General features: G+C 40.6%; 1 protein-coding gene across 1 annotated transcript in view; it reads left to right on the top strand.

Annotated features, from left to right (window-relative positions):
* The window catches only part of KREMEN1 (kringle containing transmembrane protein 1), a 220,679-nt gene extending 196,409 nt beyond the window's left edge, over window positions 1–24,270 (top strand). The window contains exons 6-9 of the mRNA XM_082266021.1: window positions 2,929–3,261; window positions 14,959–15,117; window positions 17,064–17,148; window positions 23,002–24,270. Coding sequence (XP_082122147.1) covers window positions 2,929–3,261; window positions 14,959–15,117; window positions 17,064–17,148; window positions 23,002–23,161 — 737 coding nt within the window. The 3' untranslated portion in view covers window positions 23,162–24,270. The remainder of the gene's footprint in view (window positions 1–2,928; window positions 3,262–14,958; window positions 15,118–17,063; window positions 17,149–23,001) is intronic.
* The last annotated feature ends 1,159 nt before the right edge of the window (window positions 24,271–25,429 follow it).

Genomic DNA, 25,429 nt, shown 5'->3' with positions numbered 1-25,429 from the left:
CCACACAAAAACAAAAGTTTTAGATTTTAGAAAAACAGACTTTTCAAAAATGAAATTAGTCATAAATGAGTCCTTATCAGACTGGTACGGATTACACGGAGTCCAGGAGAAATGGGACTACTTAAAAGGTGCATTATTGAAGGCAACAGAAAATTGCATTAGACTTGTCAGTAAAAGCAAAAAAAGGAAGAGACCACTGTGGTACTCAGCAGAAGTGGCCCAAATCATTAAAAATAAAAAGCTAGCATTTTGTAATTATAAAAAAACCCAGAGCAATGAAGATAAGGAAATCTACAAGATTAGGCAGAAAGAGGCCAAGCAAGTTATAAGAACTTCTAAAGCGCAGGCAGAAGAAAAACTAGCTCAGTCTATGAAAAAGGGGGATAAGACATTCTTCAGATATATAAATGAAAAGGAAATTAAAACAAGGAATAACTAAATTAAAAACAAAGGACGGAAGGTATGTAGAAGAGAATAAAGGGCTAGCCGACTGCCTTAATGAATACTTCTGTTCAGTTTTTACAGAAGAAAAAGGAGAAGGACCTCCACTTGAAAGGATGACTAATGAATCGTTTGATGCATGTGTCTTTACAGAGGAAGACGTTCTAAGATTGCTGTCTAAAGTGAAGACAAATAAGTCACAGGGTCCTGATGAGATACACCCAAAATTATTAAAAGAGCTTAGTGGTGAGCTGGCAAAACCATTAACAGATTTATTTAACCAATCATTAGTAACAGGAGTCGTCCCGGAAGATTGGAAATTGGCAAATGTCGTGCCCATTCACAAGAAAGGTAGTAGGGAGGAATCGAGCAACTATAGACCAGTGAGTCTGACATCAATAGTAGGCAAATTAATGGAAACCCTATTAAAGGATAGGATTGTGGAACATCTTAAATCCCATGGATTGCAAGATGAAAAACAACATGGGTTTACTTCAGGGAGATCATGTCAAACAAATCTTATAGATTTTTATGACTGGGTGACTAAAATAATAGACGGTGGAGGTGCAGTAGACATTGCATATTTAGATTTTAGTAAGGCTTTTGACACTGTCCCACATAGAAGACTTATCAATAAACTGCAGTCATTGAGCATGGACTCCCATATTGTTGAGTGGATTAGGCAGTGGCTGAGTGACAGACAACAGAGGGTTGTAGTCAATGGAGAACATTCAGAACAAGGTCATGTTACCAGTGGGGTACCTCAGGGATCTGTACTGGGACCAATTTTGTTTAATATCTTCATAAGTGATATTGCAAAAGGCCTCGATGGTAAGGTTTGTCTTTTTGCTGATGACACAAAGATATGTAACAGGGTTGATGTTCCTGGAGGGAAACGCCAAATGGAAAAGGATTTAGGAAAACTAGAAGAATGGTCAGAACTCTGGCAACTGAAATTTAATGTGGATAAGTGCAAGATAATGCACCTGGGACGTAAAAACCCAAGGGCAGAATATAGAATATTTGACACAGTCCTGACCTCAGTATCTGAGGAAAGGGATTTAGGAGTAATTATTTCAGAAGACTTAAAGGTGGGAAGACAATGTAATAGAGCAGCACGAAATGCCAGCAGAATGCTTGGATGTATAGGGAGAGGTATAAGCAGTAGAAACAGAGAAGTGCTTATGCCGCTGTACAGAACACTGGTGAGACCTCACTTGGAGTATTGTGCGCAGTACTGGAGGCCATATCTCCAGAAGGATATAGATACTCTAGAAAGAGTTCAGAGAAGAGCTACTAAACTAGTACATGGATTGCAGGAAAAAACTTACCAGGAAAGGTTAAATGACCTTAACATGTATAGCTTGGAAGAAAGAAGAGACAGAGGGGATATGATAGAAACTTTTAAATACATAAAGGGAATCAACTCGGTAAAGGAGGAGAGCATATTTAAAAGAAGAAAAACTACCACAAGAGGACACAGTTTTAAATTAGAGGGGCAAAGGTTTAAAAGTAATATGAGGAAGTATTACTTTACTGAGAGAGTAGTGGATGCATGGAATAACCTTCCTGCAGAAGTGGTAGCTGCAAATACAGTGAAGGAGTTTAAGCATGCATGGGATAGGCATAAGGCTATCCTTCATATAAGATAGGGCCAGGGACTATTCATAGGATTCAGATATATTGGGCAGACTAGATGGGCCAAATGGTTCTTATCTGCCGACACATTCTATGTTTCTATGTTTCTATGTTATCTTTTTGCATAGAATGCATTAAGATAAAAAAAAAAAAACCTTCTTACTTTACAACCACTTTAAGTTCTGCTTGGGTCTTGAAGCCTAGAGGCTCTGTAGAGCTTTGGGGGGGGGGGGGGGGGGGACTTCCATTCCGAGGCCGTCATCTAACCTGGTAGCCAGACTGCATTATTATTCTCAGCTGTGGACAGGTCCTTACATGTATAAGGGCTGTCTTTTGCTGTCTCTACTTTAGGAGCCTGCTGCTGGGTGAAAAGGAGGAGGAGGTTAAGATTGTGAAGTCATTGCTCCACCTCTCCACCTCGTACGATCAGAGAACGCATTGTATCCATTGAAAAAAGTATAACATTTTCTCTGAATGGCATCAGTGCCAAGCGAGCAACCCCCTGTTGTTACTATGTAGAACTGCAGCCACTCTGAACTGCACCTGGCAACAGCTATCACTGTAGTAGCATTGACTACTACAGTGGTTTGCAGCCTGCACAGGGATCAGTCAGGTATGATATATACATACCTACATTAGTCAATGCCAGAGCAATCTAACTGTGCAATGAAAATCATACCCAAACTTCAGCTTTGAACATATGTTTAAGCTATACAGTGCTAGGTTCTAGTTGTCACCTATGGATTAACACCTTTGTGCATCTTTGATCATCTTGCCCTTCCATTGTATTTTTCTGTTTAGGTAAACTGTATGTAAGAATAACAAAAATGTTTTCTTCTCTCTTCTTAGCTTTGATTGGAGCCTGTGGTGGAAATTATACCAAGGATATTGCTGTTATTTACTCTCCGGATTTTCCCGACTCGTATGGGTCAGGAAAAGCCTGTTACTGGACTATTCAAGTGCCAGGAGCTTCTTTGATCCAATTTAACTTCCCCTTCTTTGACATAAAAGACTCCAGAGATATGGTGGAGCTTCTGGATGGTTACACGAAGCAAGTTTTAGTGCGTTTTGATGGCAGGAACCATCCTATACACAGTCTCAACATCTCATCAGACTTTGTCATCTTGTATTTCTTCTCGGATCGAGTTAATCAGGGCCAGGGATTTGCAATTATGTACCAAGGTAAGAGAGCTATTAATACATTGTTATTATATTATATTACATGATATCTTATACATTTTTATAATTGTTTTAATTTTCTTTTTTTCACTTTAGCCTGATATATTTAACAGGGCTCTTCTATCACATATTAAAAGTTCTTTGTCAGTAGTTTAAAGGAACAATAATTAGATGCATGATGCTGCATCTACAGTTTTCACTTCAATTCTAGTATTATAACACCAGGGCTTAAAATGTATCTAAACCCAATTAAAAAATGTAATGTATTTCATCTCACCGGTCTTCAGATGCTGAGGCTACATTATATATTTTTTTTCAGGCTTTTTTTACCTTATTTTTAACTGGTGATCATGCCAGTAACATACTTCTTTTCCTAAGTTGACAATGTTCACTCGCACCTATGGAGGAGCGGTGTTTTCACTGTAGAAAAAAATGTGGTAGGACTACGGAGCACCTCCCTTTCTTCTCATCTTTATAAAATAGGGAGGGATTCTACTGTAATTCAGAGAAGTACATTTTCAGGTTTGATAACACTGCACATTGGACAGCACTAGGGCCAAACAACTAATCAATTAATCGTCAACTAACCGATTATAAAAATAGTTGTCAACTATTTTCATAATCAATTAGGTGGTCAGCTGCTTAGTTGGCCTGCATACAGAATGCATTATTTGTTTACATATCAGGAAATACAGTGCAGCACACATACAGCTCAGTACACCGTCCATACATGTCAGAAGACACAGTGCAGCACACATACAGCTCAGTACAACATGCATACATGTCAGAAGACACAGTGCAGCACACATACAGCTCAGTACACCGTCCATACATGTCAGAAGACACAGTGCAGTACACATACAGCTCAGTACACCGTCCATACATGTCAGAAGACACAGTGCAGCACACATACAGCTCAGTACACCGTCCATACATGTCAGAAGACACAGTGCAGTACACATACAGCTCAGTACACCGTCCATACATGTCAGAAGACACAGTGCAGCACACATACAGCTCAGTACACCGTCCATACATGTCAGAAGACACAGTGCAGCACACATACAGCTCAGTACATCGTCCATACATGTCAGAAGACACAGTGCAGTACACATACAGCTCAGTACATCGTCCATACATGTCAGAAGACACAGTGCAGCACTCATACAGCTCAGTACATCGTCCATACATGTCAGAAGACACCGTGCAGCACACATACAGCTCAGTACACCGTCCATACATGTCAGAAGACACAGTGTAGCACACATACAGCTCAGTACACCATGCATACATGTCAGAAGACACAGTGCAGCACACATACAGCTCAGTACACCGTCCATACATGTCAGAAGACACAGTGTAGCACACATACAGCTCAGTACACCGTCCATTAATGTCAGAAGACACAGTGCAGCACACATACAGCTCAGTACACCATCCAAACATGTCAGAAGACCCAGTGCAGTACACATAAAGCTCAGTACACCGTCCATACATGTCAGAAGACACAGTGCAGCACTCATACAGCTCAGTACACCATCCATACATGTCAGAAGACACATTGCAGCACACATACAGCTCAGTACACCATTCATACATGTCAGAAGACACAGTGCAGCACACATACAGCTCAGTACACCATCCATACATGTCAGAAGACACATTGCAGCACACATACAGCTCAGTACACCATCCATACATGTCAGAAGACACATTGCAGCACACATACAGCTCAGTACACCATTCATACATGTCAGAAGACACAGTGCAGTACACATACAGCTCAGTACATCGTCCATACATGTCAGAAGACACAGTGCAGCACTCATACAGCTCAGTACATCGTCCATACATGTCAGAAGACACCGTGCAGCACACATACAGCTCAGTACACCGTCCATACATGTCAGAAGACACAGTGTAGCACACATACAGCTCAGTACACCATGCATACATGTCAGAAGACACAGTGCAGCACACATACAGCTCAGTACACCGTCCATACATGTCAGAAGACACAGTGTAGCACACATACAGCTCAGTACACCGTCCATTAATGTCAGAAGACACAGTGCAGCACACATACAGCTCAGTACACCATCCAAACATGTCAGAAGACACAGTGCAGCACGCATACAGCTCAGTACACCGTCCATACTTGTCAGAAGACCCAGTGCAGTACACATAAAGCTCAGTACACCATTCATACATGTCAGAAGACACATTGCAGCACACATACAGCTCAGTACACCATCCATACATGTCAGAAGACACATTGCAGCACACATACAGCTCAGTACACCATTCATACATGTCAGAAGACACATTGCAGCACACATACAGCTCAGTACACCGTCCATACATGTCAGAAGACACAGTGCAGCACACATACAGCTCAGTACACTGAGAACTTGTGAATGTGAATGTGTAAGTCGCAATGACTCATGGGACATGTAGTTCTGGGCAGGAAGTGAGCGGCTCTAAAGACAGAATTTTTTTTACCTTGCTATAGGGGCACTCTATACTATACTTTGCAGCTTGCTATTGGGGCACTCTGAAGGCAGGAGGAGCCAGAAGTGTCAGTGGGGGACCCCAGAAGAGGAGGATCAGGGCTGCTCTGTGCAAAACCATTACACAGAGCAGATTAGTATAATATGATTGTTATTTTAAAAAAATCACTTTAAAGACTGCAGGAAACATCAGGATCTGAACTCAGAGAAGATGGAGACTGATAGACTGGAGGTGATATAAAGCATTACAATTACCCTTAAAGTAAACTTTTTCGAGTATTGTGCGTTATATTTAAAAAGATCATATGCATGAAAAAAAAAAAAAAAGTCTCAGCTTTTGGTACTACTTTATTATAAAAGATGTATATCTCCCCTCCACCCTTCATATAGCTTCATGTCTGACTCCTAGATAAAATACCCATATATCCTACTTCTGGGTTTATTTATTACATATATGATATAAGTAATGTATATTATTACTTTCACTGTTTCGCAGTATAAATAAACCTCTTATAGTAGCGATTATCTGTTCTTTTTGTAAGGGCAAATTTTAGTTTTTTTTTTTTAACCCCATTATGACAGGTAATACAAAAAAAAAAAAGCATGCTGCTGCTAAACATCTTCGGCCTGGTTTACACCTATGTGTTTTTTGCAGAAACACACTGCAGTTCATTTAACATGGTTTTCTATAGGACACGTTCATATCTATGCTTTTTTCAGCCGCTGCGTATTTGGTAAGGCTCAAGGATATTTTTCAATGCAAAACTGTGCTTTTTTTGGTTCAATAGACTTTAATTAAGAAGCTGCAGAAAAGCATGTAGTGCGTTTTTGCAGCAATTAGCGTTTTTTAATCTACCCAACAACAAATTGGCCAAAAAGAAGCTTATATAATGCAAAACGCAAATCACAGCAAAATCGCTTGTGCAAAAATGCAAAACGCACAGCAAAAAGCACTGCTTAAACAGGTCAAAAGCAAACTGAATAGGTGTGAACCGAGCCTTCTGCTGGCCATACACGTATTGATTTTTGGCCGAGAGTATTCATACGAAAAATCTTTGTACATTCGCTGAATGAAAGAATGTCATTTGAAAATTTCATTTGCTTTTAACATTTAGTTTAAAACAAATGTATTTTCTGAACGAAAACCACATACACAGTCTAAAAATTAATTTGACCAAGAAGTTTTCTATTCTGATTCTTCTATTTTTCCCGTCACTCTGGTCGAAAAGGAATGTCGATTTGACCCCACTAATAATTAGAAAATTGAACGAACGTTCTTAAAATGAAAATGTTTTAAGGAAGACATTGTTTTGGTATGGCCAGCAAAAGTGACAGCAGGCGCAGGGAGCTTTTATCAAGCCACTGGCCTATGACAAGGGAGTCCGTCATATATCATATATTACAGTTCTGTCTAAAAATCGTCAAAACAGTCTTTAATTTTTTTTATATTTTAAATAAAATATCTTATCTCTGAGTCTGATGATATTTACTAGATTCAACCTCTTATAGTATTTACAGTGTATCTCTTCTGTCTGTTATTCTCAGAGTGGATTTGAGATTTTGCTCCCTAACCATATAGTTGATTATTTATATTTATCACTGCATAGAGGTTTCTTAAGAATAAATTGCCTTTTTTTTTAAACTTTACATATTAACTAAATTTTTTACCAAACAATGTTATCCGATTAATCGATTAAAGAGGAAGTAAAGTAAAAAAAAAAAAACGAGAAAAAAAAAGCCCTGTAAAGAGAAAGGCATAATGAGCTAGTATGCATCGCATACTAGCTCATTATGTAGTACTTACCTTAAAACGAAGCCCCCGCCGTGCCGCCACCTCAGCGACAGGACGGCGACATGTCCTGCCGTCCCGCTTCCGGGTTCGAGTCCTCCGGCCATCTGATTGGCCGGAGGCGCGATTACATCACTCCCGCGCATGCGCGCGGGAGCTGCCGTTCACGGCACTGAGCTCTGAAGGAACGGCACGGGTGGCCGTTCCCTCAGAGCGCCTGCGCCGATGACATCATCGGCAGTTTGCGCTGTAAATATCTCCTAAACGGTGCAAGTTTGGGAGATATTTATAGCACCTATAGGTAAGCCTTAATATAGGCTTACCTATAGGTAAAAGTTATACAAGAGGGTTTACAACCTCTTTAATCAAAACAATAATCAGCCAACTAATACATTATGAAAATAATCGTTAATTCCAGCCCTAGACAGGACACAGGACATCACTGAAATCCTGGCAGGATCAACAGGAATTTTTTCACTTACCATACAGATAACATTATTAGTGTCTCAGATATGACCACTGAATATATTAGTGAGTTCTACTACTGTGGCTGAACACCAATCCCATACAGTTACATGCTTTACCTCTATAGTATACATAGGCAATGTTTAACCTAGAAATATTTATGAATCGTAAATCCCCAAATTTCTGCCTAGTCACTATGGTTTATTTAGCACCTCCAATCCCCCAAACAGAGCCCAAGTCTGCCCTACACACCAACATTCAATTCAGCTGTCAAGCTAGTTGGGTATCAAACATAAGGCTAGGTTCACACTGCTGCAGTCAGATTATAATAAAACTTTCAGTGCGATAATGTGATGCAGCTTGGATGCTACTTTGATGTGATTTGTGGGGCTAGAGTGGTGATGGAATCGCACCAAAGTAGCACAGGACCCTTTTTCAAAATTGTGCTGTGCTGCATTGATGTGAACATTGAAAACAATGTGATTTATTTTGTCATGCTATTCTGTGTGACTTAAAGTGGGTGTAAACCCTCACATATACTCAGTGAAGTGAACAGCCTCAGGTGATACACAGAGATGAAACAAATCTCCCTACATAAGTTTTATTTGTATATCTGCCGTCTTCAGCTTTCTACACTGTTTAGAAAGTGAACATCGTGTTAGAATGTTTTTTTCCTGTTCCAGCACTGGGTGTGGAGTCTTGGAATGCACTGTGTGACAGCTAATTGGAGGAAAGGCACACACCCCCTCCCCTCCACATAGGCAGAGGAAGGAAGAAACTTACAGAGCTGTGCTGTGAATAGACCAGCTCTCTTCTAATATATCTCTATGCACCCACCCAGACACAAATTTCCAGCTGTTTTTATCTCCTGTGTGAAAACTTGTCAGATGTTATCATGCTAATAACAGAGGAACGGAACAGCAGAAAGACACAGGACTTAGGGCTTTGGAGAGAGATAAGTAAACACTACAGACATATGTGCCCAGGTCAGATTTCATGAATGGGGTTTACATCCACTTGTGAAATCACATTATTGTGAACCAAGCCTAAAGCATGCATAATGATTCAGTGCAGAAGTAAAAAAAGACACTATAATTTTTTTTTCAATTGAGCACCATCATTAGAATATTGCATCATCCATCTGTACCAGGAGCGTGCGCCGATTTTTCCTCTCTTCTTAACTTGTTATCACGGTGGTGACACCGATTAGAATCGGCAGCAGTCCCATTGTTGGTACTCATCATTTTTCCTACCTAGCATTGATCATATACCTTAGGTAGCACATTGGTTCTCCCCCATACATTAAAGCATGCAAAGGAACCTTCATTTTATATGCAGGATTACAATAGATCTCAACTAACTCTATCTTTAAAATTCAGCCATTGGCACATAAGTTACTATTGGTTACTATCCGCATATATGTCCAATGAGAAACAAATTACTTTTTTCAGGAGCAACCTGCACTAAGTGAATTATTACTGTACAAGAGTAACAGTATTAAACCCAAAAGCAAACATGTATTATATTGTAGCTTACCAAGTCTTGTGATGTCTGTAGTAGTTTCCTTTTTTAGGGCTTTCTTCTATTTTCACATGGTAATCCATCCAGTTAGTTTCTTACAAGCCAAAGCTCTCCAGCAGAATGTATCAGTTTATCAGCACCATACTAACGATTCGAAAATCAGCAGATTGTTCGTCAGATGAAATTTTACTTCTGATTTTCTTATCGTGTGTACGGGCCCTTACACTGCTGCTGTCTGCTGTGCCCCTTGTTCTCATTCCTCCAGAGTTGTGTCTCACAAGTATAGGAAGTGTGTTATTGCCCAGATCACCAGGTGAAAACAGAAGAGAGAAAGCCAAAAAAAAAGAAAACTGATGCAGCCACCACATCTAATGATTGGTAAGCTGCAACATAATGCAATTTTGGTTTTGGGTTTAACAGCACTTTAAATAAATAAGAAGTACTTAAAAACGTCCATTTGTTTCAATATAATATAATATAATATTTTGAATAATAATTTTAGCTTTCTATATAAAAGGAAATGCAGTCATTTATAATGTAATATACGTTTCTACTTTGTACTTCTTTTAAAATGATGTAGTGCCTTACCTCCAAAGTATCTTTACTTCAGTCTCCTGACACTCACATCCTTTCAAAGCTTTTTAAGAACTTCATTCTAATAGAAGGTGATTGATTCAAAATAAGGAGTCACTAGATACAATTAAATGTAAAACATTTTCAGTGCTATGGCAAAATGAATAATATGCAAAGGATCCCTCTAGTACCCATTATCTATTTGTCTGCTCATTTCCCCACTGGAACTGAGCTCTGCCTTCAAATGTACCAATTAGTTATGTTTTAGGAAGTCGAAATTAAAGTTTTTCAACCTGAAGACATTGCATTAACAGGGCTGGGGTATTTACTTTCATATACAATACTGCTTATTGAAGATCTTTTGTATCAGCAACTCCAGTTTAATGATGTTTATGTAATTGCTTTGATTAAGTATGAGCCTAAAGAGGTGAGGGCACATACAGTACACATATGGGGTCTGTAGGCCCATTGCTCATGAATAGACAAGCGTCATGCACATAGTTTGTCATGTATGTTTTAACAGCTGTTCAAACTTGAAATACACAGAGCTACACAGATGTAAAACAAGTCTGGTCTTTTTCAACTACAAGAATGTGTGTTTAAGCTAGAAAGTCTTCTGTTGTGGGGGCTTTCAGTAGCTTCCAAGGTGTAAAGTTTCGTATTTCTTTGAGGTGGTCAATTATCTTCTAATGTGCCCCACCTTACCTATAAAGTAGAAGGAGCAGGCAGCTGCAGAGAGTATTATTGTCTGGTGTCTAAGGGTGGGGTATGAAGAATATTCCAGATTAAAAGAACTGCAGTATTCCTTTTAACCAGTCAAGCAAGCATAAATATCTCTCCTGGGTCCCGCCAGGTGTCCTTACCAGAGTTTTTCTGTACCATTAGCAGAAACAGCTTCAAGCCAGCTCAGTAGGAGACAGTAACACAACAGTCAACATTTTCAATGGCCATTGAATTTTTTATGTACTAATGGTACATTTGTAAATGATGATTGCAGCTGTTGGTAAACTAGGTGGTTAGGTGTAGGGATGATCGAACTTTTCAAAAGTTCGGTTCGGCCAGAACATCCAAACTACCCGAAAGTTCGGCCCGGATTTCAGAACCCCATTGAAATCAATGGGACCCGAACTTCGGTAATCAAAAAACACCATTTTGAAGCCCTAAAACCCAATAAATGCCCCTAAAAAGTGCTAAAAAGCTTTTTTTTGGGGCATTTTTTGGGGTTCTTTGGAGGCAGGCAAAACATCTGAACTTGTGTATAGTGGTGTATATACACACATACTTATATGTATATACACACCTAGACATATATAGGCGTGATAGGAGCGTAACTATATTGGTGTTAATTATTTCATTAGCGCAAGTAGTTTTTTCTGCTCCTTTCACACCTATATATGTCTAGGTGTATATATACAGACATGGGTGTGTATATATACCCCTTATACACATGTTCAGATGTCATGTCTGACTCCAAACATGTGCTCAAAAAAGCACTAGCAACGCCTGCAGCCAAAAATGCTGGCGACGGCGAAGCCATATTACAGAAACGAAAGTGACTTGAGAGAAACTAGCTTTTCTCTATAGCGGTCACCCTGCTATGGAAGGGTTTGGTCACCCTGCCATAGCAGTCACTGTCAGTTCACCCTACACTACATTACGGTCACCCTGACACTTCAAACTTTCCCTACAGAAACTGAATAAATTAAAGCTAACTAAAGTGTAAAGGAGCACTCTAACTACACTAGATATCCCTTTCCTCACACTAATAAATGCTAAATGACACTTTTAAAGTAAAATTAGCAGAACTGCTTCCACTCTCTTCCATGTCCTGTATAACAATGCTAGGAATTTGGCGAGGGCTATCTTATATACTGGGGGGCGTATTCACTAATGATTGGACTATGGACCCCCTAGTCACTCCAATCACATTCCTAGCATTCTTCTGCCCCCTCAATTGGCTTTTGCTAATGGTTCTGGTCCAATCACAGGCTTTTAAAGCCCATTTCCTGAACCATTGCATTTTGGTCGGTTCTGGTTGCCGAATTCCGAACTTTTTGGGCAAAAAGTTCTAAATTCGGCCGAACCTCGAACACCCAATGTTCGGGCCGAACCGATGGTCGACCCGAACCGTTCGATCATCCCTAGTTAGGTGGTGCCACATTCCACTGTGGGTGTCATATTAAAAGTAAGTAAGTCATGTGCACAGTGGAAACTTCAATTCCAGCAGTTAGTTCTTGCACCCAGTAGGACAGATATCCCCATGCTATGAATTATATATTTTTTTTCTGATAGTTTTACATGGGGCTTTTTTTGCCAGAGAATAGGTGCTGGAACTCACCCTGGTATAGCAATATGTGGACAAATTGCACTACCAGTGGGGATGGGGTTATAAAGGGGCATTGTTAAATAAAACCAAGAGTGTGTAACACACAGAGTGCAGTGTTCAGGAGTGACCAACCTACAGATCGCAGAGTTCTGGGGTGCGCTACGTATGGAGTGCAGAGTTCAGGGGTGCGCTGTGTACAGATGCAGGGTTGAGGAGTGCTCCACACACAGAGTGCAGGGTTCAGGAATGAACTACACACAAAGAGCAGAGGTCAGGAGTGCACAATGTACAGATTGCAGAGTTCAGGAGTGTGCTATGTACAAAGTTCAGAATTTGGGAGTGCACTACGTACAGAGTGCAGGGTTCAGAAGTGTTCTATGCATAGAGCATGAAGTTGAGGATTGCACTGCACCAGAGTGCAGGGTTTGGGAGTGCTTCACACAAAAGGGTTAAACAGTGCACTGTGTGCTGAGTCCAGAAGTCCAGGACTGTAGGTTTAAGAAGTACACTATGCACAGAGTGCAGCGTTCAGGAGGGCATTACGCATAGAGGAGCATGCTACATTAAGGAGCGCACCACGTACAGAGTGAGTTTGGGAGTGTGCTATGTACAGAGTTTAGGAGTGTGCAACATACAGGGTGCAGAGTTAGGGAGTGCACTATGTACAGAGTAAAGAGTTGAGTATTGTGCTACGCTCAAAGTTCAGGAGTGCATTATGCACAGATGAACGTGCTACCAACAGAGTTCAGGAGTGCGCTACATACAGAGTACAGAGCTCAGGAGTGCGTTACATACAGAGTACAAATTTCAGGAGTGCGCTATGCACAGAGTCTCTTACCAGAGAGTGTATTTACAACTTGTTTCAGTAAGGAGGCGAGTGGAGAGTGTAGGCTATGGGGTGGACACAGGCTTCAGGAGGATAATAATATAGATGGTGATGATGATCAGCACTGCAGACACAGGATTCGGCCATACAGATCCATCATCCTGAGTGTAAGGACATTAAAATGGAAACTCTCATATCCCCAGAACTGATATTACTTCCTGTACCTGACACGCTAACTCCATCCACAGTCGGATTGTACACAAGTTGATCTATTAACCAATTTGTGTGCAATCAGCCTGTTGGAAAATGTCAACATTCCTTTTTTTTTTCTGGCATGAAGTTCCTCCCAAAATACATACCAGACCTAAAGGACTTGGTATAGATTGAAAAAAGGGACACCACACTGTTTTTCTTTAAAATATTTTAATGCTGGCTTTTCCACTGACAGCAGAGTCATGATGTCCACTGCGTGATATCCAGGGGGATAGAAAAGACCAAAAAAAAAAATCACCCCCTCACCAGAACAAGCGTGTTAGACTCTTGTACCTAGGGGCAAGGGGTCCATTTTATCAGGTGAGTAAGGATACAAGAGGGTTGTTGGCCACACTTCACTTTGTCATGTTTTGAGCACTAAAGCACTTTTTTTGATTTTTGAGTATGGAGAACTTTATAAGGAAGACGGCCTATTGCGGAATGGACATATTACACTATTAATATTTTAATTGGACACTAAAAGAACTTTTGATGTTTAGGCTTTAATGACAATATAATTTAGAGATAATTTATTTTTTTGTGACACTGTAATGCGCTGTGTTGTAATATGCAAATTATTTGGTAAGTGTTTTAGCACTTCGAGCAGCAGCCACAGGTGTTAGAGATTCACATTCACTAACTCCTTGCATGAGTTTTATGATATAGTGTTTCTTTTTTTTTGTGGTAAATATCACATAAACCTTTAGTGAATTGAACTTTTTAATATCACATGAAATATTTTGATACATGACCCAAATACTGCATGTAATCTCCTTTAGCATATTGAGGCCACTGTCACATATTATTATGCCCTGCAACCTTTTTTCTTGTGTGCAGTGTACACTGTGCGTAAACTCAGAGTCTTTTACCGTACCCATTTAATCCATGTCCAGTATTCAGAGTTATGTAGCTTTGCCGTGGCACACTGCACACACTGCATTATTTCCTCTCTGGACTGTTCCTCTTTAATAAAATCTAAAGTTGGGAGATATGCTACAACTCCAGTTTGCACAAATTACTATAATGTCCCATACTAGCAGGGCTCCCTGTTTCCTCCTGTATTGAATTGTATTGTAACTGTGCTGTATGCCCTCATGTAGTAAAGCGATCTGCAAACTGTTGGCGCTATATAAATCCTGTATAGTAATAATGATAATACTAACAATAATAATAATAATTAAAGAGTATAAAATACTAATTTACTATTAACACCCTATAAATCCTTAGTGGCAAGCAGCATACACAAGTCTCACATTTTTGGTTAGCTTAGTATTTATGAGATTAGTCTTTAAAGTCTGGTGTGTGATGTAATTTGAAGTGGCTGCCAGCAACTTAAAGATGTGACATATGCCTTACAATAAGCTTGATGGAACCATGGCATATCCTTGATTCTAATGTGCTTCTCTCTGCTTTTTTTCATTTGCTTTTATTTGTACAGCATTCAAAGAAAGAACTGTGGAGAAACCTCAGTTATCCAACCAGACACAGACAGAGCTGATAACTCAGACAGCCAACCTCAGTATCAATGCAGCACGGTCTTCAAAGATCCTTTATGTCATAACAACCAGTCCAAGCCAGCCAACTGGTCAAGTGCCAGGTAAGACATTTCCAGTCCTCTGAATCGACTTATTTGTCCGAGAATAGCAAGAATTGTGGAATGCGTTATCAGTTGCAAAGCAGTCTGTTTTAAACTATATACCGTATATTGTGTGTTGACAGTATTTATAATTAATAAGCTTACTTTAAAAAATAAGCTTATTATATGGTAATATTGTCTGTTACCTGCACCATGCATTGAAAACAGATAGGAAATGCAAGTGCTATTAAGGCCCATCTCTAGGCCAAATTACCCACCTCCCACCTCCTTCTCACCCCTCTCTCAACTCTTGATGGTTTTTTTTAAGTATTTCTTGCATCTCTGAATATTCTTAAATTCACCAACCATATCCCTCCCTGCTTCCATTTCTGGCTGCTGTGGACCAGTAAGCCAGGGCTGCAGATGTGCCTGTGCTGGTCAGTTCCCACCGGTCCCCTAAATACTGAGAGGACCCCACCCACTGGACAGTCAATAATAAATGTCTGTGAAAGGGAAGGAAGGCAGTGACATGGACACTTAGAGAATGACTCCACCTTCTTTAAATAAAACAGCATGTCATGTGACCTCGAATTTAGGTGAGTAAATTAGGCATTTAGATTTTTTGCTATTGTAGTGATTAACTAGGTGAAAAGGAGGTTGAAGCCCATGTGACAAGTGAATGTAACAAAAGGGGCACATGCCCTTTTGTTAATTAGGTGTGATTAGGAGGAGGGCTGTTAACCCTGAAAGCTCTACTTGTGTAGTGTAATCACTGCACGAGCAGAGAGAGGGATGTAAGCTGTCTATTGACAGCTCACATCCCCTATGACAAGGTCATCTTTGACGGGAATCTGGAGCACTTCTGACTTCCCTCCATTAATTAGGGGCAAACTTTAAAATAGAAACTGGCACACGTAGTGAAGATATACCGATCTACTTGGTTAACATGGTGCACCCCACTCCTGACAGTTTCCTGTACCATTGTAAAGGAGCAATAAGCTTAGATAATTCTTCTAAATGTGTCCTACCATTTACATTGTTGCTCTGTAGACAGTGTTCTTCTTAAATCAGGCACTTTTGGTCCCAATATAGATAACATAGTTATGGCTCCAAAAGATAATGTTGATGTCACCTCTGAAGAATCATCTTGCCTTGTCAGCATGCCTATTTAGAGCTTTCAGCACAAATCTTTTTCTAGTGTCAGGTGAATATATCATGTTTGACTCTCTGAAGCAATCACTCTTCCGAGGCTGCATTATTAGAAACAGGAAGAAGAGTAGCCAGGTAATGTGACCAAATTTCAAAAGAATTGACTGATTAAAGACCGCTTATCGCTTGGTTGTCCGTCTTCAGTGAGCAGAGAGCCTGTGATTGTCAGTCATGGTCTATGTGCAGTGCCCCTCCAGAGCTTACTGGAGCACTAGGTTATGGAGGGGGTGGGAATGGCAGGCTCAGGCTCTCAACGGTGTGCTGAGCCAGCTGCCGATCAGGTGTTTAGGTGGATCCCAACATTAAAGTCAAGATCTCTCCAGACTGTGGACCGGCTGAGTGACATCAGGTGACAGTGGACTTAACTCGCTGTCGGCTGAATGCAGGTCGCAGGAGTGCAGAACTAAGTGCACTCTTGTGACCTACTTTTACTTTAAGAGACTTTTAAGGTTCTAATAATGCTTGTCATGGAAATGGCACCCCACTATATTTTTCTGGGTGCCTTTTAGATTAGATGCACAAGAATCGAATGTTACATTAAAATAATTTTAGTCTGCTTAGTCTTAACAGAGGTCTATTCAGTAACATAGCTTTAAAAGGAATACTGATATGCACACAGTGACAATGCACAGCAACCATTCAGAGCTCACCTACTGTTCTCAATAATAATTCATTCTGATCACTATTATAAGAGATTTTTTTTCTAGTGTCGTGACTACTGTTTGATTCTGGTGTATTCTGAATTTCTTTCCCTGTAGGTTGGACAGTTTATGCACTTACAGCTCTTCTTATTTTGACCATCATTGCTATTTTGGTAAAAGCGCTTCTTCACCTAAATATGAAGTAAGTACTTTTCATTCTGATCATGCATCTATTTCCCCCTGGCAACATTCAGCTAATTAAGTAGATAGTATTTCATTGCTGGAATATGAAATATATATTTGCAGAAACTGCAGAGGATGTGGCTGGGTATTGACAGGGTAGAATGCTTTGTGATATGCTTAGAATGAGGATTTTCCAAGGAAAGTGAATGAGTAAGGTATGATGTAGCAGTATAGCAAAACCTCTAGCATACATCCTTTCCATCTACCCCTTGTGAAATATAATGTTTTCATAAGTGGAACCATTTTGTTGTATGTGTGGTGCAAGTAAGACTTTTGTAAGTTAAAGGGCAAGTCCACCCTAACACTAAAATCTCTACATCCACATACATCCACAATCTAACACTAACCCTGTAAAGAAGAAATCAGTATACATACCTTTTTTTAAGCTGGTCCGGTCTCTAGCGGCGGAAGCTTTGCAGAGGACACAGCCAACAATGGCTGTGAAATTAATGGGGAGTGACATCACCCATAAACTTACTATGGGGCTTCCGTTGTTGGCTGTGTGCTCTGATCCCAGGGCTGGCCCAAGACATTCTGTTGCCTGGGTCCAAGAATGAAATGCTGCCCCCACCCCCACAAAAAAATCACATCCACCAAAAGGCCCCCTCATCCATTAAATTAGATAAATATAAGATTTCGAAAATATTATATACAGTATACTGTTATCTTCTTCCATAATTCACCACCAGGCCGGTCTACCAAACACCCACTGTTTGTCCTGAGTCCTCCTGTCACTCCTCTGTCTGCCGCGGCCACCACCCTAGAAGATCCTGTGAGATGAAGTGCACTGATGTCTAAAGTCATTGGGCACACCACGATCTTGCGAGGGAGGTTCCCCAGAGGAGACACTCTGCCTCCTCATACTCATCAGTTTGCACTATGGGTGGCAGGCTGAGATGGGGAAATGCCACCCTTAACGTGCTGCAAACTGATGCAATTTGCCGCCCCTCTCAAAATGGATCCAGCGGGACCCATGGTAGGGCCAGCACTGTCTGCACCCGCCTCCACAGCGAAGCTACGGCTGACAGCTCAGCGTGGGATGGGGTTGGATCGGCTTCAAAAAAGGTACGTATACTGATTTCTTCTATACAGGACTGGATAGGTTAGTGTTAGATCGTGGATGTCTGTAAGTTTTAGTGTTAGGGTGGACTTAACTCTATTTGAAAAGAATTTTGCAAATGTCTTCAACCATTTCTTTTATGTTTTATTACATTTCATGTTTTCTAAATGTCAAATGATACGCAGAAGGCCAAATGTAAAGCAACTGAGTCCTAGTTAGACTATGGTTTTTCACTCAATAACACAGGGAAACATTACTAATGAAACAGCATTTTTTTGGGATTTTAATTCTAAAGCAATTTTGTTTGAAAACATGAGTTTCAGGATTTCATAGAACAAAATGTGTTCATGATAGTTGTACAATAAAATGAAATAATTTGCCTCAGTATGATGTGCACTATTAATAGACTGTTTTAATTTATATATAAACTAATTTTAATGTTATTGCTATGCTGCTTCACAGCAATATATAAAATTAAAAAATGGTCATAAAAAAAAAAAAAAAACTTTTTTTGTAGCTTACATACATGGTGAAATTACAGTTGCACTTCAAATGCACACACATAAGCATATCTGTATCTTGTATTTTTCCTACATTCTGCTGCTGTATAGCCCAGGTGATTCCAAAACCTGGAGAGCCCAGCATGGCAATAATGATTTCAGCTTCAAGTTGAGTCCCTGGAACTTGTCGAGCTGCCTTTATATACTTAATTATATAACATGTAGAATTTACAATGACAAAATGTTGTAGTAAAAATAAGAGAAAAGTCAGTGGGGGGAAAAAGGTTAGTAAATATACTTGCAGCCCAGCTCTGGGCTGCTTTTAAATTGATGAATGCAATGAGGTCCTCTGTGGGTTAAAGTGGTTCTAAACTCAAAATGTTTTCTACCTTAACGCATTCACTGCATTAAGGTAAAAAAAACATCCCATCACCTGTTCTTTCCCCCTGTCCCTAAACACTTAGGGCTCTTTCACACAGGCGGACCGTTCAGATCCGCCTGTCCGTTTTTTTGGCGGATCTGAACTAAATCCCTATAGGGCATCGGATGTCAGCGGAGACATGTCCGCTGACATCCGATCCAATCCGTCAAATCTGGACGAATGGAAACCCTATTTTCCATCCGTCCATCGGATCGGATGGGATCGGATGAGAACGGACCGACGGTCCGTTCCCATTCGATTTCCCCATAGAGATGTATGGGGAACTGACAGCTGTGTCTCCGCACACAGCATGAAGAACAGCTGTCATCCTCCTGCTCAGCGGGGGATCGGCGGATTGATCCCCCGCTGACATAAACGGACTCCGTCCGACGGACACATAGTGTGAAAGAGCCCTTACCTGACTTTTCTCATCGCTCCAGTTCTGTTCCAGCTGCAGTCAGCTTGCTGTTGTCAGTCAAGCTCCTGTGGCCCTACGTTTACACCTATGCGTTTTTTAGTGCGTTTCCTATGGTACATGATCACATCCATGCATTTTTCAGCCGATACATTTTTGGAAGGTGTCAGGGACTTTTTTCCCGCAGCAGATTGTGTTTTGCGTGTAAAAGACTTACACTGCAATAGACAATAGAGCCACATCAGAAATGCAAGTGTTGTGATTTTGATGCGTTTTTTATGCATTTTGCGTTTTTTTTCTTTTTACTTTAACACACTGTGTAAAGCTGGTTGCTAAAGAGGGGGCCGGGAAGTCGGCCGCCATGTCCTTAACAACGGGTGAGTCGTCAGCTGTCAGACACTTATCCGAGCATGCAGCCTGGCAGGTCAGGAAAGAGGGGGAACATGCCAGCTCCCCCCCCCCCCGGACCATACTGGACCATATGCCCTCAACATGGGCTGCTTTGGGGAAGGGAGGGCTCCAGAACCCGGCTTCCCAATGTGAATAAGTATGGGGTACATATTACCCTACTCATTTACCAACAAGGTGAAAAAAATCCAGTACAGAAGTTTTTGACAAGTCCTCTATTGAAAAATAAATAAAAAAACAATGTCACCCTGATGAAGATCCATCATCAATCACGCTGCTCACTGCCACGGCTGGACCCGAAAAAAGAAAAAAAAAAAACACTCTACCTGCCCCGCCAAGTGACATTTCTTAAATAGCTAAGGGGCAGGGTCACCTGGCAACATCACCTGGTGGAACCGCCCCCCCCAGTGACATCATCAACAGGTGTATGCTTGGCCGTCAACGTTACAGGGGGAACCCCAGATCCTGGCCCCCCTATGTGAATGAGTATAAGGTACATTGTCCCCCTACTCATACACCAAAAAACTGTCAAAAAGAAATCAAAACACAGAGACCGTTTTTGCTAATTCCTTTATTAAAAAAAAAAACAATGTAGATCAATTGTCGATGTAGATCAATCGTCAATCATGTGGCTCGCCACTGCTGCTGACCCGAAAAACGAAAAAGCTCTGCTCGCGCTAAAGGCTCCTGCCACCTGCTTGCTCCGCAGTCGGACATTTCCTAAATAGCTAAGGGACGGGGCCACCCAACAACGTCGTTTGGTGGCACTGCCCCCTTGTGTCATCACCGACCCAACATGCACCTGTCAATGACGTCACAAGGGAGTGGTGTCACCAGGTAATGTCGCTGGGTGGATGGCCCCGCCCCTTAGCTATTTATGAAATGTCAGACGGCAGAGCTTTTGCACACATTTTTCACACAATCCTATCTTAGGGTGACACCATTTTCTGCATGCTGCATGTTTCTGAGAGCTGAAGTATAAGCAGCTACACCAGTGAATATGGCATATTCTACTGTAGACACTACAGTGGATCTGTGATGTTTAGCTACTGTGGAGAGTGTACACATGCACAGATAATTCATATTAAATCTGGCCATAAACCAAGAGTATTTCATTTGAAAACGTTCATTGTAGGAATGTTCAATCGATTTTCTAATGGTTACTGGAGTAAAATCGATGTTTTCATCTGTAGTTATGAGAAAATTTAAAGGAACAGAATGGAAAATATTTATTGAATGGACGAAATTCTCATTTCAAATGTGGTTTTTGTTCAGGAAAAATCATACATATTGTAATGAAACCTGTTTAATAGGTCTGAGATTCCATTCATGAAATGTTAAGGGCTTTCAAAATTAAATTAGTTGACTGAATAATTGCAAGAAAAAATGTTCTGATGAAAACATTTTTCAGAACTTCCATATGAACTACAATTGGAGAAACTTCCGTATAGACATTGCATATCTAGATTTTAGCAAGGCTTTTGACACTGTCCCACATAGAAGACTTATCAATAAACTGCAGTCATTGAGCATGGACTCCCATATTGTTGAGTGGATTAGGCAGTGGCTGAGTGACAGACAACAGAGGGTTGTAGTCAATGGAGAACATTCAGAACAAGGTCATGTTACCAGTGGGGTACCTCAGGGATCTGTACTGGGACCAATTTTGTTTAATATCTTCATAAGTGATATTGCAAAAGGCCTTGATGGTAAGGTTTGTCTTTTTGCTGATGACACAAAGATATGTAACAGGGTTGATGTTCCTGGAGGGAAACGCCAAATGGAAAAGGATTTAGGAAAACTAGAAGAATGGTCAGAACTCTGGCAACTGAAATTTAATGTGGATAAGTGCAAGATAATGCACCTGGGGCGTAAAAACCCAAGGGCAGAATATAGAATATTTGACACAGTCCTGACCTCAGTATCTGAGGAAAGGGATTTAGGAGTAATTATTTCAGAAGACTTAAAGGTGGGAAGACAATGTAATAGAGCAGCACGAAATGCCAGCAGAATGCTTGGATGTATAGGGAGAGGTATAAGCAGTAGAAGGAGAGAAGTGCTTATGCCGCTGTACAGAACACTGGTGAGACCTCACTTGGAGTATTGTGCGCAGTACTGGAGGCCATATCTCCAGAAGGATATAGATACTCTAGAGAGAGTTCAGAGAAGAGCTACTAAACTAGTACATGGATTGCAGGAAAAAACTTACCAGGAAAGGTTAAAGGACCTTAACATGTATAGCTTGGAAGAAAGAAGAGACAGAGGGGATATGATAGAAACTTTTAAATACATAAAGGGAATCAACTCGGTAAAGGAGGAGAGCATATTTAAAAGAAGAAAAACTACCACAAGAGGACACAGTTTTAAATTAGAGGGGCAAAGGTTTAAAAGTAATATGAGGAAGTATTACTTTACTGAGAGAGTAGTGGATGCATGGAATAACCTTCCTGCAGAAGTGGTAGCTGCAAATACAGTGAAGGAGTTTAAGCATGCATGGGATAGGCATAAGGCTATCCTTCATATAAGATAGGGCCAGGGACTATTCATAGGATTCAGATTTATTGGGCAGACTAGATGGGCAAAATGGTTCTTATCTGCCGACACATTCTATGTTTCTATGTTTCTATATGAGTGTTTGAATGAAAATTGGCCAACTTAGGGGTCTCCAGGACGTTCACAGTGTAGGGAGAGTATACATAATTATAGTTCTCTACAAAACGATGTATTCATTTGTGTAAATTCAGTTCTGTTTAACTATAATGATGTGTAACTTTAAAATATGGCGAAGCTATTTTTACGATTCTGGTGCTAGAACTGTAAACAAATCATTCTCGTCTGCAATATTTTGTGGGTAGAAACTGAGAGTGATTACTAAAAGTTAAAAGTTAATAAATGTTGATTCTATAAGTTTTTATAATATGACTATGGATACAGTGAACACGGACCATCCACTACATTGGAATGGACATACAAAAGATTTAATTATTTATTTTTTCTCCCTCTTCAAGGTCTCAGAGACTGGCATCACCAACCAGTCTGGACAGCTGCCACCGAGGATCTGCAGGAGAAATATGGAGCATATTCTACAAACCTACCACATCCATCTACATTTTCCCAAAGAAGATTAAAAGTTCACATGATGATCGTAACCCATTAGTAGGCGAATAATTTGCACTTTAGTCAAGACATTAAGAGCTGCAGATGAACATTTGGAGTTTCCTGTCATCTCTGTTTAATCAATTCATATTTATGATGCTCTGAAATGGACTATAATCTATGAGGGCTTCCAGCAGAACTGAGAGAATAGACCTGCAACTGTTCAAAGTCCATATAGTCACACGACTTCTTCAACTAGAACATAGAGTGGAAGCTTGCCATAGACCTACTGTATAGCTAATTGTTGTCGGTTTCAGGTCAGACAGAGAGAGCAGGTGGTTCAGGAGGTATGGAAAGAACCACAGCTAATTGCTGCAGGCGTTACATACAATCACCATAACTCTGCAAAGCAGGGTATCCCATTTTTGAAAGGGACATCTGATTTTAGTTCAGCTCCTTCTTATTTTTTAAATCTATTTATGAACTTAAGACTTAAATATGGAGCACCAGAAATAATCTGGTTTTCTGACTGCAATTGCAGTAATGATGGATTTTGTACTGTGTATATTTTTCCATTAAAATAACTTCTGCACACCATAAATCAAAGTTGGAACCATCCTATTATGAGCCAAACAAGAGCAGTTTTCATATCATTCTAGAGTTTACAATAATTGTTGCACAGAATGAATGGATACTGTACATGGGACTGTTGTCTACACCGTTAAAGGGTGTTTTGAATTTTTCTTCTTTTATTTTTTTTTCTAAAGGTGCATGAATTACGTAATAATGCTTATGGGGCCATAACTTAACTTATTATAGGAACACGCACCCCTATTTGGGTTCAGAAGTAAAAGTTACATTCTGTTTTTATTGTCTTTCTTGGAAGTGTCTGCCAACTTTATGTATAAATAATTTAATATATTTTTTCTTTAAAGTGTGCCTTGTCGTTGTTTGATTGTGTGAAGGCCATGACCATCACTGTTATAACAAAGCCATCAAAGAGGGCAGCAGTATAATGTTTGTCCAGTTTGGCCATCGAGGGTTATGATCACTAGGCCTAAGACTGTGTGTTCAAGCCTTGGTCGGATTTTTAAGATGTGAATGGCTTTATACAATCAAAGTCTATTTTTCTGCAAAGCTGATTTTATCTTCTAATGGTGGAGGGACACCATAACAATATAGAACTACAGTATCTCACAAAAGTGAGTACGCCCCTCACATTTTTGTAAATTTTTTATTATATCTTTTCATGTGACAACATTGAAGAAATTACACTTTGCTACAATGTAAAGTAGTGAGTGTATAGCTTGTATAACAGTGTAATTTTTGTCCCCTTAAAATAACTCAACACACAGTCATTAATATCTAAACCGCTGGCAACTAAAGTACATCCCTAAGTGCAAATGTCCAAATTGGGCCCAAAGTGTCAATATTTTGCGTGGTCAACATTATTTTCCAGCACTGCCTGAACCCTCTTAGGCATGGAGTTCACCAGAGCTTCACAGGTTTCCACTGGAGTACTCTTCCTCTCCTCCATGAGGACATCATGGAGCTGGTGGATGTTAGAGACCTTGCACTCCTCCACCTTCCGTTTGAGGATGCCCCACAGATGCTCAATAGGGTTTAGGTCTGGAGACATGCTTAGCCAGTCCATCACCTTTACCCTCAGCTTCTTTAGCAAGGCAGTGGTTGTCTTGGAGGTGTGTTTGGGGTCATTATGTTGGAATATTGCCCTGTGGCCCAGGGAGGGGATCATGCTCTGCTTAAGTATGTCACAATACATGCATTCATGGTTCCCTCAATGAACTGTAGCTCCCCAGTGCCGGCAGCACTCATGCAGCCCCAGACCATGACATTCCCCCCACCATGCTTTACTGTAGGCAAGACACACTTGTCTTTGTACTCCTCACCTGGTTGCCGCCACACACTCTTGACACCGTCTGCACCAAATAGGTATATCTTGGTCTCATCAGACCACAGGACATGATTCCAGTAATCCGTGTCCTTAGTGTGCTTATCTTCAGCAAACTGTTGGCGGCCTTTCTTGTGCATCATCTTTAGAAGAGGCTTTCTTCTGGGATGACAGCCAAGCAGACCAATTTGATGCAGTGTGCAGGCCTATGGTCTGAGCACTGACAGGCTGACCCCTCACACCTTCAGCCTCTGCAGCAATGCTGGCACCACTCATACGTCTATTTCCTAAAGACAACGTCTGGATATGATGCTAAGCACGAGCACTCAACTTCTTTGGTCGACCATGGCGAGGCCTGTTCTGAGTGGAACCTGTCCTGTTAAACCGCTATATGTTCTTGGCCACCATGCCGCTGCTCAGATTCAGGG

This window comes from Pelophylax lessonae, assembly GCF_965119305.1.
Source record: "Pelophylax lessonae genome assembly, chromosome: 1".
NCBI lineage: Eukaryota > Metazoa > Chordata > Amphibia > Anura > Ranidae > Pelophylax > Pelophylax lessonae.
This window is presented reverse-complemented; position numbering and strand designations above follow the sequence as displayed.